Raw genomic sequence first — 16,491 nt, 5'->3', positions numbered from 1 at the left:
TTCACCTGAGAATCTTTACTTTTGACTTGAAAATCATACAATACATGTAAAAAGTTGCTCGTGAAGTAATAATTGTTAGTGAAGGATAACATGTTGTCTCGATGTGAAAATCATACAATACAATACATGTATATTACATCTATTGAAATGTTGACCTCGATGTGCATGTCTTCATCAATCTCTTAGCTCAAAGATCATCTGCATTGCTCTGAGCATTACATGTAACCAAGTGCCAGCCAATAATATGAACTTAAATTTAAAACTATATCCTGAATACAGCATGTAGCTATCATCAAATGGAAGTTTGTCCCAACTTTCCATTGTTAAGCAAAGAAAGCTGGAGTAAAACAGGGTTTCGATGTGATTCATTCTGACCAACGAAGCCGGGTTCAACAATCCAAAATCTGTGGAGTGGTCAGAGTAAGATCTTGTGATATCTCATATGTGAGATAAATACACACCACCCCCACCTGAGGTACTTTGCTTGAGCTAAAGGTTATAAGAGATCTCTGAACAACTTGCCTATTGAATTCCTATCATTGTGTCTTTTAAAACCCAAGGTGATAAAAACTACACCATTAGTTTGTGGCTAGCTTTTCGCATAAAGATTGATATGCCACAGTGCAGAGCTTGAATTTTTCCTCGGCTGCATTCTGTGTTTCATCATTACCAATTTGTAGTCAGTGTCAAGGAACACTTACCAGGTGCCTCTACGCATTAAGTTGCCAAAAACGCAATGAAGTGGTATTCATAGAGGAGGAGAATGTATCAGTTACCTTGGTAGAGGCCTGGTGACGATCTGGATGCCATTTTAATGCACAAGCTCGATATCTGAGTAATAATGGTGTGAGGTAAGAATTGTGAAGATCAGTAGAACATGATAGATGTAACTATTGGTTTCCTTTGATGAGATGAAGTGAATAACTTTTACTTACGCCATTTTGACATCTTCAAGGTTTAAAGGACCTGAGGAACTCAAACCAAGAGCTTGTCGATGAGACTCCTGGACTGGTTCTGTGTCGCTAAATTCTTTAGAAGAATACTCGTCGGCTTCTTCTTCTTCTTCGTCTAATCGGTATCTCGAGCCCCAGGATTTTCTAAAGTTGTAAGAATACCTCCCTGAGCGAGCTCCCCCCTCTTGACGAGTGTTTGACCAAGAGAAACCCCGGGATCCACCCAATGCATTCCGTAAAAAGTATTCAATTTCAGATCCATCATCAACTCCGCTAAAATCAAAACATCCTACATAAGTGAAAGCATTGTTAGAGGACAGCCATTTTTACTAAACAATTAGCATAAACTCTTACCACTAGCATAAGTAGCAAAAACACAGTCTATAGACAGAACCCTGTAGAAAGAGCAGTCATTGAAGAGAAAGCATTGGCAAGAGGAGAGTTGTCTTACTTGTATCCAAATTTTGAGGGATGCGTATACCCTTGCGATTTCTTTTGGAAACCCTGGAGTACTGTTTCTGAAACCACGAAGTGTTTACCAGAGTAATCAAACCCATCATCACTCCAAATCAGGGATAACCAATTTACAACAAAATTGCATCAAACTGAAAGCTTCTCACAATGAAGAAAATTTGTTCCACACAATGTCGAGATTTTTACCCCAAATAAGTGTTGCGCAAAAGAATTCACATTACGACGCAAATCTTGCTTTGCCCTCTTTCTTCCCAACCTTTTATTCCGAGCTTTCCAATCCTATCAGATGACAAAAAAGGTGTGAAATCAAAACGGTCAACAGAAATATTGAACCCCAACAAACTGAACCAACACAAATCATTGAGAAACACTTTCTCAGGAATCGATTAAGAAGCAGAAACAAAACACAAAAAAAATTGGGGGAGAAGAAGAAACACAGAGCTGGGAGAGACTGACGGATTGATGTTTGCGTTGTAAGATAGGAGTAGAATGGAAAAACGCTGTTTTGAGGTGAGAGCAGCAGTCCTGTGGCTTGAGAATCGCTGCTCTTATGGCGGCGATCATCTCCGGCGGCAAAGAGATCTAACCACCACCATTTCAATTACTTTTTTTTTTAGTTCAGTGGTCTTTTATCGCTCGAAACAGAGGAAGGATGAAGCAAGTGAAAAGCCCATTTGGAGCCTCAATAATAAAGGGCCTAACATGTCTTAAAAGCCCATTTATAGCCTCAAGAATAAAGGGCCTAACATCTCTTCAAAGCCCAACTCAATATTTCCAAGCATGTCATTTTTTTCTCAAAACATTTCTAATTTATATATATACATGAAGACGTCAACTCATGTCTAGTTTTATATAGAGACTGTAATTAAGTTGGGTGTATTCGAATGTGATTTTGTGAACTTAATGTTGTTTAGGGATGATGCGATGATGATTGTAACTGTGTAAACCCCTCTCGCAAGCAGAGTAATTTCGTTTCAAACCAAACGTGACAAGAAATCCAAACTAATTACCGAACCCTAATAAAAACGTTTCATTCATAAAATAAAATTGATATAGATAGATATATATCGTGACTTACACGCAAAAGAAATGTCTAAAATGTCTATAACTACTAAAGAAACTAAAAGCCATAGTTATGCTAACTTCTTCACTTTCTCGAAAGTTCAGAATCCTTGGAACAACATGGCTAAAACACAAGACACCAAGCATGTCATCGTTAGACCCGTATTTGAACCGACAGCGGAAGAGCTGTTGCGATGATGCCTGTGATATGTATGACCACCAAAGAAATATCTACCATCATTGCCACCGCGACCACCTCTACCGCGACCACCGCCGCCACCATGACCGCCACCACCTCCTCTTGCGGAGACCGAAACTATCAAAAGGGTTAAAATTAGACAAGCGGTCAGGGATTTCATCATCATCGGTGAGGAACAAGACTTCATCATCATCTTCTTCTCCAGGGGAAATAGCAAACCTAACAAAAACAGAAAACGATCGTGATTTTTAATCTTTCAATAACGGAGGAAACTTTGTGTCGATCGTCCTTTAATTTATAAGCTCGACTCTTTCCTTTATTCTTCCCAAATAAAACGAGTTAAATGGAAATAATCAAATATATATAGTATTAAAACATAAGCTATAACAGTTAATTAGCTATGAAGCACGAGTATCATTAATTTACATTTTACTAATAAGTTTTTACCGATTATAATGGCAACAATATATATATTTTTATCTACTTCTCCTTCTTCATATCTCCATCTTGCCTTTTTTTTTTCCTATAGGGTTTTTTGATCATGGAAAGCTCCAATTTTAATGCTCTTTTCTTGTCTTATTTTATTGTCTTTATGTAAAAGTTCTTGATATATTTCTACTTTTCCATTTTGATCTAATATCTTTAAGTAAGCGAATCATATGGAAAATAAATGCACAAAATTTATAGCGTGTAAGCAAATTTTTATAGTAGTAGACTAGTAGCTGCTTTGCAATGTTTTTGTTTAGTATTTTAGCACTCCTTTTGTTTTACAGTAAATACTATGCCTTTACACGATTTTTGAATAATTTACTAATTTTAACATACATTTATAAACTATACAAAATTATAAAAAAAAAAATATATATATATATTCCTTACTGATTTTTGTTTGAGTTTCAATCATGTAAAATTGTGCCACATTGATTTTTGTTTGAGTTTCTTTTTGCGTTCGGATATTATTAGAGCTAAATTAGTTGGGTTCGTTTTATTATAAGTTTCTTTTTTTTCAATTTATATTTTTCTATCTAAATTCTAAAAGTGAGAGAAAAAAAAAATTAGTTACTAGTTCGAGACTCTGCTTGTCTCGTCTTCTTCTACCTACTCCTTTCCTCAGGCAGCCAAATAAATAAAAAACCAAACTTTGACATTATTCGCCTTTCGACCTCCCTCTTCAATGGCATTGATACAACATGGTTCGGTTTCTGGGACCTCTGCGGTTCAATTGAGCTTCTCATCCTCCGTATCACCACCGTCGTCTTCTCCTCCGTTGACGTCCAAGGTTCCTTTCAATTTTCAGCCGGAGAAGAAGGGTTGGAGGAAGAGTTGTTGCCGGAGAATGATAAGCAGAGCTATGGTTCAAGAGTCTGTTCAAGGGATCCCTTCCGTTTACGCCAGGGAAATGGAGCGTCTCTCTGCTAAGGAATCGCTTATTCTCGCCGTATAATTCTCCTCTCTACTCTCTAGTTCCTCGAACCTTCTTAAAAATTGAAACTTTCAGCTGTGATTTCTTAGAAACTGGTGAGAATTAGGTTGAGTTTAGTATTTGGTATTGGAGATTCTTAGATTGCTTGGATGGTTCACACAGGTTGCTATTATATTCAGTGAGACTTGTGCTTTTTTTCTATTTCCCTATGTTGGAGCTCTGAAACTATTTTAGATTACAGTTCAATGATGCTGGAGGATTTGAGGCTCTAGTTTCAGGGAAGATCACTGATATGCAAAGGATTGATGTGAATGAGAGAATAACGACTCTTGAGCGGCTTAATCCAACTCCTAGACCAACCACGTAGGTTACTCCATTTGAGCTTACTAGTTTTAAGGTAATATCTGAGGGACCAATGCCTTTAACTGGTTCCTAATAGCTTTCCAGGTCTCCTTATCTTGAAGGAAGATGGAGTTTTGAGTGGTTTGGGTCCAATACTCCTGGTTCACTTGCTGCCCTCGTTATATCCGAGTTAGTGTTCTTAAGATATTGCTCATGGATAAGCACAGAAACATTGGGTTCATATCTTGAAAGTTCATGTCTGTTTTGAATTGTGGCAGGAGGTTTCCTTCGACATTGGTGAGTCTATCATCCATGGACATAGTCATCAAGGATAATAACACAAAGGCAACCGCAAACATCAAATTCCTGAACTCGGTAAATGTACTTTTGTTTTCTTTTCTGGAGAAGAGTTATGGATGTATTACCAGACTCAACTCTTTGTTTCTTTTGAAACTAATGCAGATAGAAAACAAATTCATGGTGTCATCGAAATTGACAATAGAAGGGCCTTTAAGGATGAAAGAAGAGTATTTAGAAGGAATGCTCGAGTCGCCAACGGTTATTGAAGAAGCAGTACCTGAACAGCTAAGAGGTTTATTGGCTCAAGCTTCCACCACGTTGCAGCAGCTTCCTGAACCTATCAAGGATACTCTAGCCAATGGTCTAAGAATTCCCCTTGGTAAGCCATAAGCATCATTTTAAGATCTCCACCTCCTCGCATGTAGCATTGTAACCACGTAATGTTGTTGTTATTGACTTTTCAGGTGGAACTTACCAAAGATTCTTCATGATATCTTATCTAGACGACGAGATTCTTGTAAGTTCCGGTACTTTTATGTTCATAGTAGAGTTGAAAAGGTAAAAGGGTATTATAAAACGAGTTTTGTCGTTGTTGTGTAGATTGTAAGAGATACCGCAGGAGTGCCTGAAGTTCTAACAAGGGTGGAAACATCCTCTTCATCGAGCGTTGTAGAGAATCTTGAATACACCAGTTAAACAAATGTCCTACTCTGTATGTTTCTGTCTGTAAATGTAACAAAACAAAAAGTGTATACAACTTACCGACCTCGAACACCGTATATCTCTAGAGTCCGGACACAATAAGACCTCTTCTTCTTCCTCTACTTTATGTTTTGTCTCATTCGATTTCCAAAAATCGCCTTTGTTGAATTCATTAGTATATTGGATTATAGTGATGTTTGCTTCCATTTGATGGGTGTTTACAATAATCATTAACTAGTTTAACACAACGAACAAAACCTCAGAATTCAAACCTTAAGGGAGAAAAATAATAGAATCATAAAGAGGTTTTCATGAAAAGGAAGTAGCATCATACCATACTAAACAAATAAAAATGTAATAAATTAAATCCATTACCACAAAAAACCTAATAAACAAAAATATAAGACACCGTTTAAAAAAGAAAAAGAAAAAAAGAATACATCGTTTGAGAGACAGAGTTAAGCGAATTGGTGGTGAGAATCTGAGAAAACGGATCCACCATGTAAATGAGAGGAAGAAGAAGAATTAGACGAAGCAGAAGCATCCATTGAAGACAAGGGCAGATACGGAAAATCACCAAGTTCTTGAATAAAACCTTCTAATTCTCCCAGACCATTCAAGAACCCTCCGGAGCTCTCACCAGCGACATTATTACCGTTCCAAGTCATCGAGATCTCTTCTGAGTTTAAGCAGAAGCCTTGATCACAATGCTCGGGTTCCCTTAGTTTCTCTGTGCTGATCATCTCTTGGACTTGACGGTGAAGACGACGGTGAATATCTCTTCTAGGTTTTGCTTTGAAGGCTTTCTGATCGTCGTCTGGTTTCCCGGTAAGGCTTTGGACGAGCTCACGGAAGTTGGCAACGTCGGTCTTGATGATCTCTGGAGCAAATATGTGAATTATTCGGATCTTTGGCTTCGATTTGGTTATGGAGTATGACTGTTTGTGCATCGATATGCTTGATGATGATGAGCTTCTTCTTTTCTCGAAGATCGTGGCTTCCATTTTCAGAATAGGGATAGGGTTTGTGAGATTATTGTATAGCAATATATAGGGAGAGAAAAAGAGTAGAGAAAGAGAGAAGAGAGTTGGTGAATTTGATAGTATAAAGTGAAGATATTTGAAGGTTATATATAGGAGGAAAAAAGTTGATAAGTATGAACTTTTATTCCCCCTTTTATAATAAAAATTGGCAAATAAATTAATGATCCAGTTGTTTATCTATTTGATAAATTAAAGTATATTCAAAACACATCTCCATAATTTTTTTAAATAAATTTATAGCTATGATCTAAAATTATATACTAGTAAGGAAATATATATATATTAAACAAATGGATCTCTATGGTCTTGTTGATTTACATTTATTGGAGTAATTAACTAGTTGGGTTAAATAATTTGATCATTAGAAGAAGCTAGTTGAGTTAACTAGTTAATTACATGTACTTGTATAATGAGAAAGATGTGTTAGTAATGATAGCTTATAAAAGACATGGAATAGAGGAACAAGGAAGCACATAGGTCCCCTCCCACTAACCAAAATTAATATTCATGTTGTAATTTCTTTAATTCCTCATTTAAATATTTTAAGTGATGTTTGGAATATTTTAAGGCTTGTTCTGTGCCTATGTGTGCTTGTGTGTGTGTAATAGATAAACGCAAGTGGTATAGATAAGTAGGATTTCACAGACTTGGCCCCATGTAATGCACACAAGCTCAACAAACTTATGATTGGTTTTTTAATATCTTCCAATTCCAACCATACATTATTCATTTATATTATTATGCTAACGTTTAGTATTTTAGTTAATGATAGAGATCAATATTTGCAGAGACGACTTTTCATTTACATCAGTTTCATGTTTGGTCTAAAGTATCAGCTAAACACACACACACACACACATATATATATATATATATATATATATATATATAGCCGCAAAAATTAGAATTGCATGCATCGTTAATTAAGTTGTTTAACTGCAAGCGAGTCCTAATGATTCAAATGATTAGTTTATATTAGTGAAGCAACTAAAAGGATCTTATAACATAATATTAACAAACATATATGATTATATTTTTTTAGAACAAATTAGAAAATAGTTAGTATAGAAAAGTTGGAGGTAATTAGTGAAAGATAAAGAAGGAAAACAAAGTAAGAAGAAGAATGTGAAGACATGGGAATGGCATGACTCTGTTGCGACTTTCACTTACCCTTTCTCTCTTACCTTTTAGTCGTCTGATCACGTCCTTTTATCTCTTAATGCACGAGGCAGTTTCAATTCCTGACGTCTATATATTGTTCACCATTTTTTTTTCTCTCATTCTTAAGAAATAAACAATAATAAGCTTAATTACATATATTCATACACACTTCTATATATATGTATATAATTTATGGAACACGAACTTCCAACGCATATATACATTATCTAAAACATATCGAAATCTATATACAACAAGCTCATATATATTAGTGATCAACCACGAATAACAAAAGAATATTACCAGAATGCATTGCTACGCAGATTCTATATTATAGATATTAATATCGTATATGAATTATGACAACTTTTCAAGAAAATAAGTTAATGAAGACAACCAGAGTCGTAGCTAAATATCTATACATATATTATATATATGCTACTAAAATACGTCAATTAATTAGAGAATATACGTGTGTCGATCATCCTCAGTTAAAGAAAAGAAAAGACTAAACCCTTATAATTAAACCCTCCAAGTTTTTGTTGCACAATCTAACTTTGGTCTCAGACCATATATACAGTATATATATATATATATATTTATCGAACTAAACTGCATTATACTAATAGACTCAATGTAGAATGATTCGATCACTATATATGACTACGTACAATGTGGGTAATGAACGTCGGATTAAGAGTAGAGAGATATGAAAGAGATCCAACGGCTAGAAAGATAGAAGAGGGAGGGAGAGAGGTGGAACTCAACGGAAAGGATATGGTTTTTGTAGTAAGAGGCTTTATGTACAAATGCGTGCGTCAGAGACTCAGAGTCCCGAACGAACGAACACACACAGACACACGAGTCTTTTGCTCTCTTTTTAGATTCGGCCCACATGCGGGGGACTCAACCATCGGATGTCAGACACGTGTCCATCCCAAGAGCCGTATAGATGGAGATGGTGGTCCTCTCTCCAAATCTCAATATGTGTGGTGGGTTGTTTGACGTGGTTCCCAGTTTTCACAATTTCTTCTTCTTTGTACATCTCTTAGCTTAGCTGGATATAATATGGACCCCCCCCCCCCTCTTATATTTTCAGCAAGTTTTTAAGTTTGATTTGTTAATTTAAAGTTCATAGATGACTTTTTTCTTGTGGAACTTATAATATCTGTGTTTGGAATTGTGAATGAATGAATATATTGCAAAGTCTTCTGTTTGTATAGTTTGGTAAATTCTGCTATAAAACCTTGACGATATAATACTCATTATCTGTTTTGGACAGCTCTCTCCATACATACTTCAGTTCTTCATCATAACGTCCACCTTATTTTCTTTGATCCAAAATGATTGTATATGAAAAAAAAATCTTTGATGTAATTTATCAAAACGAAATGTGGCAACAAAGAGAGTAACAACAAGTTCAACACACGGATTCTAAATCAGCCACCAAAATTATTGTATTTTGTAACGCTCTCGCGATTTGTTCATCTCTCTCGTTTTAAAGACGCATTTCTTTCTTGTGAGAGAGAGAGCCCAGCGTAGCGTACAGGCCTCATTAGTATCACCCATTCGTAATACTGGGCTTTTTGAACCAATAATGCCCATTTATGTTTATGGGCTCAATGCGTAGGAGAGGGTGGAAAAAAAAAAAAAACAGAAACGACAGAAGTAGAACAGATAAACAAACCACCAGAGATTTTGTCCACCTTTCATTTTTTGTTTTGAGAGCATTCACCAGCTTATCTCTTTTCGCCCCACATTATTACAGCGCAGACCCAGTTAGCCTATGCATTGCCCGTTATTCTTCATGTAACACGAGGGTAATATCGAGAAACGACTTGTCCTTTATCCTCATGTCCAACCAGAATCTTTTTCAATATTCCCAATTCTTAAGAAACAAATATATGGAAATGTTCCTTTAAAACTATAGGAAAAAATAAAAAAGAACTGGTATAAATCCATCCTTATATACCTCTCGATCACTGTACTCTCCTCCCTAGTTACTTGTTGAATTCAATTTTTAGGGCTTCTGCGGAGAAGAAGATGAAGGCGTCTATGAAGTTTCGGGAAGAGCAAAAGCCTCTTTTTAGGGCTAAGGTTCCTCTCAGTATCTTAGGTTTACCTTTTCAATCTGGCATCGTCGCCGGTGAATCCAAGGAGCTCAGCCTCAATCTCTCCACTTTCTTCGAATCTGGTCCTTCTCTCAAGGTCGCTTACCGCCCTAACGATTCCTGGAATCCTTTCTCTCTTATCGTCAAAACCGGGACGGGATCCTTCGGTTCTCCCACCTCATCCTCCATGCTTATGAGCGCTGAATTCAATCTCCTGGGTAAAGGAAACCCTAGCTTTATGCTTCACTTCAAACCCCAATTCGGCGATTTCTCCATTAAAAAGTCTCATTCCTCGTCTGGATTCGAGAGGCATCTTATCAAATCGATGAATGGATCTGTTTCGGAAGAGGATTCTTCGATTGAGGTGGTCGATACTCCTGCTGTCAACGGATGCGGCGGGGGATTTAGAAAAGTAACCGTTCTGCCTTCGACTTCTGCCGGAGATATCGCTGGATTGCTCTCAGGCGTTGAGGTTGCCGCGAGGACGTCTCTGCCTGTGAGAGGACGCGCCGTTTTGAATTTCCGGTGGGGCGTTAGGGTTCCCACGGAGATCAGACACGATTTCGATCCCACGGCTGCGATTTCGATGAGGAGATTCCCTTTTTTGGTGATGAATAAAATCGGAATCGAACACGTGGACGGCGCAGATGCTAGATTGACCAAGTCTACGAGCGATCCGGGTAAAGTTTCGGGTCCGGGTCAGGTCACCAATAGTGGTGACGTGGCGGAGGCGTGTTTAGCCGTGAATCGGCAGATGGAGGAGCTTCGAACGGAGAACAAACAATTAAAGAGAGCCGTGGAAGATCTCCGTGAAGTGATATCAAACGTTCGTCCATACTCGCCGGCGACAATAGATTACGGATCGCACTCAAAGTACCGCGAACCAGAGAGGAGCAACAACGGCGGGAGAGCAAGAGCTGATCGGTGGAGCAGCGAGAGGACGACGACTTCGGATTACGGCGGGAAGAAAAGCAAGGAAGAGGGTGACGTAGCAGAGGAGCTGAAGAAAGCCTTGAAAGGAGCAGCTTGAAGCTTCTAATATGGTTATTGGTAATCTCTCTCGAATTGCCAACAACATTTGTCGACTTTCAAATCAGCTTATTGCTTTTGTATATATATGCATTTGAAATTATCTAGAGATTTGCACAACTTGTTTTGGATCTTCAGAGTTTTATTATATGAGATTATGCTTTTGAACCCTCTTTATAGTGGAACTGTTTAGCATGTTGAGGTTATTTGAATCGGTCCGTATTTATTGTGATTATCTTCCTGTGACGGCATTAGCAAGTGTGGTTTCAGATTAGGAGAATCATCTATAAATTAGCTAGTGATTAGCAAGTATTTTTAGCTATACCAATATCTACCACTGGGATCGGAGTGAAGGAGTCGAAAAAGAAAAGAAGAAAGGAACCAACTGATGTATATATAAACACACTGACATAACACAAGAAGAAAGGTTTGAGTGAGATTGGAGAAATCTAATCCACGGAGGTGTGTAGTAGACTTCAATATCTCTTGCTTGTCATCAATGGCCAAGTGATGTAGACAGGTTAGAACATCTCAGTAGTCAGTGCCCCCTCCTGAGAAGAATACTCAGTTGAAATCTAAACTTAATACAGTATCTCACTTGTTATCTTCTTAAATTAAATGGTTCCGTACAAGCGAATTAATTAATAAATGGACTCTCTTGATTGGGTGTGTTTGGTTTAAAATCGGTAAAATGGATTCGGGTGGGGCTTGGGCCCACATAAGTGATACGAGGACAAAACGAGCAAAGTAGTTGTTCTCTCAACATATTTTTCTCAATTGGTGCGCTTTGCTTGTACTAGGCGACCAAATTTATCAATGAATGAAACCTTTCATAAAATTATTTGTCCGACAGAAAACACCAAAGAAAAAAAAACACTTTATACGATTATAATCAGAGTCTCAAGGTAGTCTTTATTAGTGGGAAAGAGAGGCCAAGATCAAGGAGATTTGTAGAGAGAAGAGAGATCATTTCTATTTCAGTTTCTACAAATTTGGACAAGTGACAATAAGCATAAATCATACAAGTTATTTTTTACTCCAATGGCAAAACCGGAAAACGACAAAAGTTCCCCAGAGAAACAAACATGGAGCACAATGGAGGAGCTCCTCCTCGCCTGCGCCGTTCACCGTCACGGTACTGATTCATGGGACTCCGTCGCCGACGAAATCCAGAAACAGAACTCCACTTTCCGTACGCTCTCACCCTTCGACTGTCGCCACAAGTACCACGATCTCAAGCGCCGATTCTCCCGTGAACTAGTCTCTCCGGGATCTACCGAGGGAGAAGAAACCGTCGCCCCCGAGATCTCTTCCGTTCCATGGCTTGAGGAGTTGCGAAAGCTCCGTGTCGACGAGCTCCGTCGCGAACTCGAACGTTACGATCTATCCATCTCGTAATTTCCATCTACACTATTTTTTCTTCTTTCTTTTTTTGGGTTCCAGATTTGCATTGCCTCCGATTTTGATTCGAGGATTTGTCTGTGAGTACAGGTCATTGCAGTTGAAGGTGAAGAGATTGGAAGATGAGAGAGAGGAGAGCTTGAAGATCGAGGATTCAGATCTAATTAAAATCGCGGAGACGAAAGAGAACCAACATGAATCGGGTAATTACTCCGATGTCCCGGTCGACGATCCGGTTCATTCTCCAGATCCAAAGGACATTAATACCGGAACCGGAGCGGAGAACACGGACATCGATGTTAAAATCGCTGAACCAATGGACGAGGAACCCAACCGGATCGGCGGCGAAGACAACGACGAGAAACCGGTAAGAGAGGATTCGGGCAGAGGAAGTTGCGAGAGCGCCGCGAACTCGGACAGAGAAGACACAGACACAGGAAGAGAGGGTAACGACTCGCCCGATTTTGTTGAGTCAATGGACGAGTCGAAGGGAGAGGAAGAAGCGAAAGAAACGAGTGACGTGCAGAGCTCGGCGAGCTTACCGAGGAAGGAGACGCTAGAACCAAACCAACCTGATAACGAGGATCAATCTCTGACCGTCAATAAGAACCTCGATGAATCTCAGCCGTTGATTGATTTCATCGAAGTTGTTAAGTCTCACCCCATTGGCTCTTACTTTTCGCGCCGGCTCGAAAGCCAGGTAAAATAATTAAAAGTCCTAACTTTTTTTGTTTTTTTAGGTGTCAGCAGTTCAAATTCCATGATTTGTTTTTCTCTTTTTAAACACAATCTTTGTTTGTGTTCCAAAAAAAAAAAAAAAAACACAATCTTTGTTTTAGCAAAATAACACTTTCTCGTTAATTTTCTTGGAACAACATCCTTATCGAATTTATTCAATTAAAAATAATCTTATCGAACATGTTCGATTCTATAAAAAAAAAATCCTTTAAGAAAAATAATCTGCTTTCTGCTGTTTTTATATTAGTATCATGATTAATTCATTGTCACACGTCTAGTAGTAAAGCCTGAGCCTTATTCATTTCATTGTCAAGTTGCAGGAAACACCCGAGTACGGTAGGATAATAAGGCAGCACATAGACTTTGAGATCATTCGAAGTCGTGTGGAAGAGGGTTACTACAAAACCTCCAGGACCACGTTTTTTCGGGATCTACTGCTACTAATCAACAATGCGAGAGTGTTTTATGGCGAGCCATCTTCTGAGTTTGATGCAGCAAAGCAGCTTTACCAACTCCTCAAGAAACAGATGACACTCAAGATTCCTAAACAAACCTTACCACCACCAAAAGAGGAATCCTTCGTGATGTCCAAGGAGGAAGTCACAGTCCCTTCTCTAAAACCAACTGCACTTTCAGTGCCTATGATAGCTTGTCGGAAACGTAGTTCCTTGGCTGTTAAATCTTCAGTGTCAGTCACTGAACCGTCAAAGAAAATGACTAAAGTAGCTTCCACAGCCGATGAGAAGCAAGTTTCAGAGGAGGAGGAAGATGAAACTTCTGATAAAGATGAGGAACCTATTGTTTCTAAAAAGATGACTAGAGGAAGAACACCTTCAACAGCCAAAAAAGTAGGAAGCAGAAACGTTAAGACCTGTTTGAATGCTGGTCTCCCTAGTAAAGTGCGGTCGTCAAACGATAGCTCTGAGCCGAAGAAAATTGTTCAAGAAAAGAAGGGTAACAACCCGAGTGGTGGCTCAAAAAAGCAAAGTGCTGCTAGTTTTCTTAAAAGAATGAAAGGGGTTTCATCAGCTGAAACTGTCGTAGAGACAGTTAAGGGTGATTCCTCTAATGGAAAAAGAGGAGCTGAACAGAGGAAAAGTAATAGTAAGAACGAAAAAGTGGATGCAGCAAAACTGTCTGCAGGTCAGAAACGATTAACTGGGAAGAAGCCAACAACTGAAAAGGGTAGTCCTGCAAAAAAAAACACTGGTGTCGCTTCTAAAAGAGGCACAGGCACTGCCATGTCTTCTCCGCTGATGGCAAAACGAAACAGTGAAACTGGTGAAAAGGAAACAGGCTCTTCTACTCGTCCGAAGAAGCGTTCAAGGAGGTGATGATTTATTGCAGTACTTTAGTATTGTCTATAGGATCAGAAGTTGCGAAGAGGTTTACAATGCAGTCATTTAAAGGAGTGTTGGAATTGTTTATAACACTTTTCTAATTCCAGATAGCAGCAAAATATGAGTTTAGAAGATTTTAGAAAGACCCAAAGATCTCAAACAAGGTTATAAGAGTGTTCCAGGCTGGAATGTTGTCGTGCATCTGTCATCTCAGCATCCTACTGCTCTGGAGATTTTCCCTTATCAACTTTTCTGATGATTGGAATCCCAGTGCTCGTTTTACCAACCTAATAGGCGTTTTATTGAGAAGTTGTTTCAGTGAAAGGGTTAAGTATCACAAGAAAAATTGTTCGAGCTGTTAGCAAGATACCTCCTGAAGTTGCTTCTTGTTTCGAGCTGTACTGGTTTTGAGCAAGAGAGTTTCGCCTGGTTTAGGAAAGCATTTCCATACTGGTAACCCGGGATGTCCGCTTTGCCATTCCATATCCTCTGCCGGAATCTGCAAAGTTTAAGATCAGGGGTTTCAGCTTCTGAAAAAGAGGAAAATATAAAACTTGAAAAAGAGATCGAACAATCTGATTTTACATGTCTGATATCAATCCAATTGCACGGGTCCTCAAAATCCTGTTTGCTGAAATCACTCACCAGCTGGTGCGTCTCCTGTAGATTGGAAACTATATTTCTTAGAAGGGCTGAGACCTGACCTGAGCTGACGAAGAACACGCATGTAAACATGAAGAGACTTACTGTTTTCTCGTCATACTCTTTGATGAGGAATCTAATGTGCTCGTCTTCGTAAGGCATTTTTATACCGACCCATTTTCCAACAAGAGACCAAGGAGAAACCTGGCCCCAGCTTGGGGCAGGTGAATCGTCAGAAGTAGAACTCGGTTTTGCCTCTTTGCCTTGTATCTCTGCAGGAGGTATAACCTCTTTGCCTTGTATCTCTGCAGGAGGTATAACCTTTCCATCTTGTATCTTTGCAGGAGCTAAAACCCTGTCTCCCTGAGCAATAAGAAAAGGAAAAGACAAGAATTATCAAAAGCCAGATTGAATTGTTTGCGTTAGGAGTTAGGAAGAGATGATTTTTAAAACCTACAATTTTAGGCCAGTCGTCTCTGTTCGGTTTCACACGGAATTTCAGAGGTTGGCCTTCTACGCCAGTAATACTCAGTTCACTAGTGGCAGTAAGTTTCTGCATTTCCTTCTCATCAGACGCCAATGAAACATTCCTGAGAAAAAGAGGGTACAACACAAACTTCAAGAAACAGGGAAAGGAGATCACATCGTTGCAGTAGTGAAAGTCATGATTAAGGTACCTCAATTGTTGGACCACTGGATCAGCTTTGATTGCATCCTCAATCTTAGTAAGAGTTTCGAGCGTAATATTCCATTCTTTCATCAGTTCTCTCATGATCATAGTCCTAGGCTGAAGAACAGAAGGGATGAACACAACTTCCAAGAAGGTAATGGATGCATATAGAAGAAAAGAAGGAGTTAATTACGTTTGACATTTCAGGAGATTCTGCACTGAAGGCATGGAGAACATAAAAGTAAGCCTTTCCCTGGAGTGTGTTGAGTTTCTCTTTCTTGTCCATGTGGCTGAGCAGGATATCAGCGTCAATTCTATAACTCGTCATAGGCTCTGTAAAATCTCTCTTCTTGATCGGTAGCTCAGTTGATTCTTCAGCAACGGATCAAGATCACAAGAAAATTCACCACCGATCAGTCTAATTCCATCAATGGGACCGAAGAAAACAGAGAGAGAAGAAAGCAGAGGAATCCGAAACTACAGAAACCCTGATTTGCTGGAATCGCAAAAGCCATGAGAAAGTTAAGAAGAGAGAGACTTACGAGATGGAGAGCTTGGGGGTTGATCTTTCTGGTCAGACATTGTTGAGAAGAGAGAGGAATCAGAGAGAAGAAGAGTCTTGTTGATGAAGTTTGAGAGAGAAGCCCTAGAAATCGAAGGATCTTCAACAACGTTGCATGGGTCGATGAGAGAAGAAGTAACGAGATTTTAGATTCTCTCTTTACGTGTTTTATATGCTTTTGGAGTTTGTGTTTTTTTTACTGTGACTAATTATACTTCTTAGTTCACTTGACTAGTTTGACTTAATTGGGATTAATAGTTATCGACACGTCAGCAATTGAAGAGTAAATTCACGGTTAGTTTAAACATCTTTACTATTTGGATTGGTTACTGGATTCTA

General features: G+C 38.7%; 6 protein-coding genes across 7 annotated transcripts; 3 read left to right on the top strand and 3 right to left on the bottom strand.

The window, feature by feature from the left end:
* Positions 1-72: 72 nt before the first annotated feature.
* LOC17886321 lies at positions 73-2,016 on the bottom strand. The gene is given in 7 exon segments (XM_023782617.1): positions 73-653; positions 777-831; positions 936-1,242; positions 1,405-1,484; positions 1,486-1,515; positions 1,597-1,706; positions 1,884-2,016. Coding segments are annotated over 7 exon segments (765 nt in total). The 5' UTR covers positions 1,992-2,016; the 3' UTR covers positions 73-578.
* A 1,768-nt stretch (positions 2,017-3,784) lies between these two features.
* On the top strand, positions 3,785-5,643 carry LOC17885513 (probable plastid-lipid-associated protein 9, chloroplastic). The gene is made up of 7 exons (XM_006290308.2): positions 3,785-4,126; positions 4,353-4,474; positions 4,559-4,642; positions 4,732-4,828; positions 4,916-5,132; positions 5,218-5,270; positions 5,354-5,643. The coding sequence occupies exons 1-7, from the start codon at positions 3,863-3,865 to the stop codon at positions 5,447-5,449; spliced, it is 933 nt and encodes a 310-aa protein (XP_006290370.1). The 5' UTR covers positions 3,785-3,862; the 3' UTR covers positions 5,450-5,643.
* A 192-nt stretch (positions 5,644-5,835) lies between these two features.
* Positions 5,836-6,553, bottom strand: LOC17886550 (VQ motif-containing protein 25). The gene has a single exon (XM_006292221.2). It carries the CDS (start codon positions 6,457-6,459, stop codon positions 5,914-5,916), a length of 546 nt encoding a protein of 181 aa, XP_006292283.1. The 5' UTR covers positions 6,460-6,553; the 3' UTR covers positions 5,836-5,913.
* Positions 6,554-9,487: 2,934 nt separating this feature from the next.
* Positions 9,488-10,972, top strand: LOC17886271. Its single transcript, XM_006290296.2, has one exon. It carries the CDS (start codon positions 9,703-9,705, stop codon positions 10,798-10,800), a length of 1,098 nt encoding a protein of 365 aa, XP_006290358.1. The 5' UTR covers positions 9,488-9,702; the 3' UTR covers positions 10,801-10,972.
* A 675-nt stretch (positions 10,973-11,647) lies between these two features.
* On the top strand, positions 11,648-15,087 carry LOC17884789. 2 transcript variants are annotated; one of them, XM_023782074.1, is made up of 3 exons: positions 11,648-12,193; positions 12,291-12,900; positions 13,259-15,087. In XM_023782074.1, exons 1-3 carry the CDS (start codon positions 11,841-11,843, stop codon positions 14,270-14,272), a joined length of 1,977 nt encoding a protein of 658 aa, XP_023637842.1. In that variant the 5' UTR covers positions 11,648-11,840; the 3' UTR covers positions 14,273-15,087. The 2 variants fall into 2 exon arrangements, with proteins under 2 accessions (XP_023637842.1, XP_023637841.1); XM_023782073.1 differs by having other exon boundaries at positions 13,253-15,087.
* Positions 14,497-16,172, bottom strand: LOC17887311. The gene is given in 8 exon segments (XM_023783192.1): positions 14,497-14,565; positions 14,649-14,777; positions 14,864-15,208; positions 15,242-15,283; positions 15,378-15,707; positions 15,784-15,974; positions 15,977-16,008; positions 16,129-16,172. Coding segments are annotated over 8 exon segments (1,182 nt in total).
* Positions 16,173-16,491: the final 319 nt, after the last annotated feature.

This window comes from Capsella rubella, unplaced genomic scaffold, assembly GCF_000375325.1.
Source record: "Capsella rubella cultivar Monte Gargano unplaced genomic scaffold, Caprub1_0 scaffold_5, whole genome shotgun sequence".
Taxonomy (NCBI): Eukaryota; Viridiplantae; Streptophyta; class Magnoliopsida; order Brassicales; family Brassicaceae; genus Capsella; species Capsella rubella.
The sequence above is the reverse complement of the archived record's forward strand: the minus strand, read 5'-3'. Positions and strand labels throughout refer to the sequence as shown.

Bases quoted from the DNA above. Each gene is read 5' to 3' on its own strand.
- LOC17886550 (XM_006292221.2), bottom strand. From the start codon at position 6,459: ATGGAAGCCACGATCTTCGAGAAAAGAAGAAGCTCATCATCATCAAGC.
- LOC17885513 (XM_006290308.2), top strand. From the start codon at position 3,863: ATGGCATTGATACAACATGGTTCGGTTTCTGGGACCTCTGCGGTTCAA. The intron at 4,127-4,352 runs GTATAATTCTCC...TTTAGATTACAG, and splicing joins AGGAATCGCTTATTCTCGCC to TTCAATGATGCTGGAGGATT. The intron at 4,829-4,915 runs GTAAATGTACTT...AAACTAATGCAG, and splicing joins ACATCAAATTCCTGAACTCG to ATAGAAAACAAATTCATGGT.
- LOC17884789 (XM_023782073.1), top strand. From the start codon at position 11,841: ATGGCAAAACCGGAAAACGACAAAAGTTCCCCAGAGAAACAAACATGG. The intron at 12,194-12,290 runs GTAATTTCCATC...CTGTGAGTACAG, and splicing joins CGTTACGATCTATCCATCTC to GTCATTGCAGTTGAAGGTGA. The intron at 12,901-13,252 runs GTAAAATAATTA...TTCATTGTCAAG, and splicing joins CGCGCCGGCTCGAAAGCCAG to TTGCAGGAAACACCCGAGTA.
- LOC17886271 (XM_006290296.2), top strand. From the start codon at position 9,703: ATGAAGGCGTCTATGAAGTTTCGGGAAGAGCAAAAGCCTCTTTTTAGG.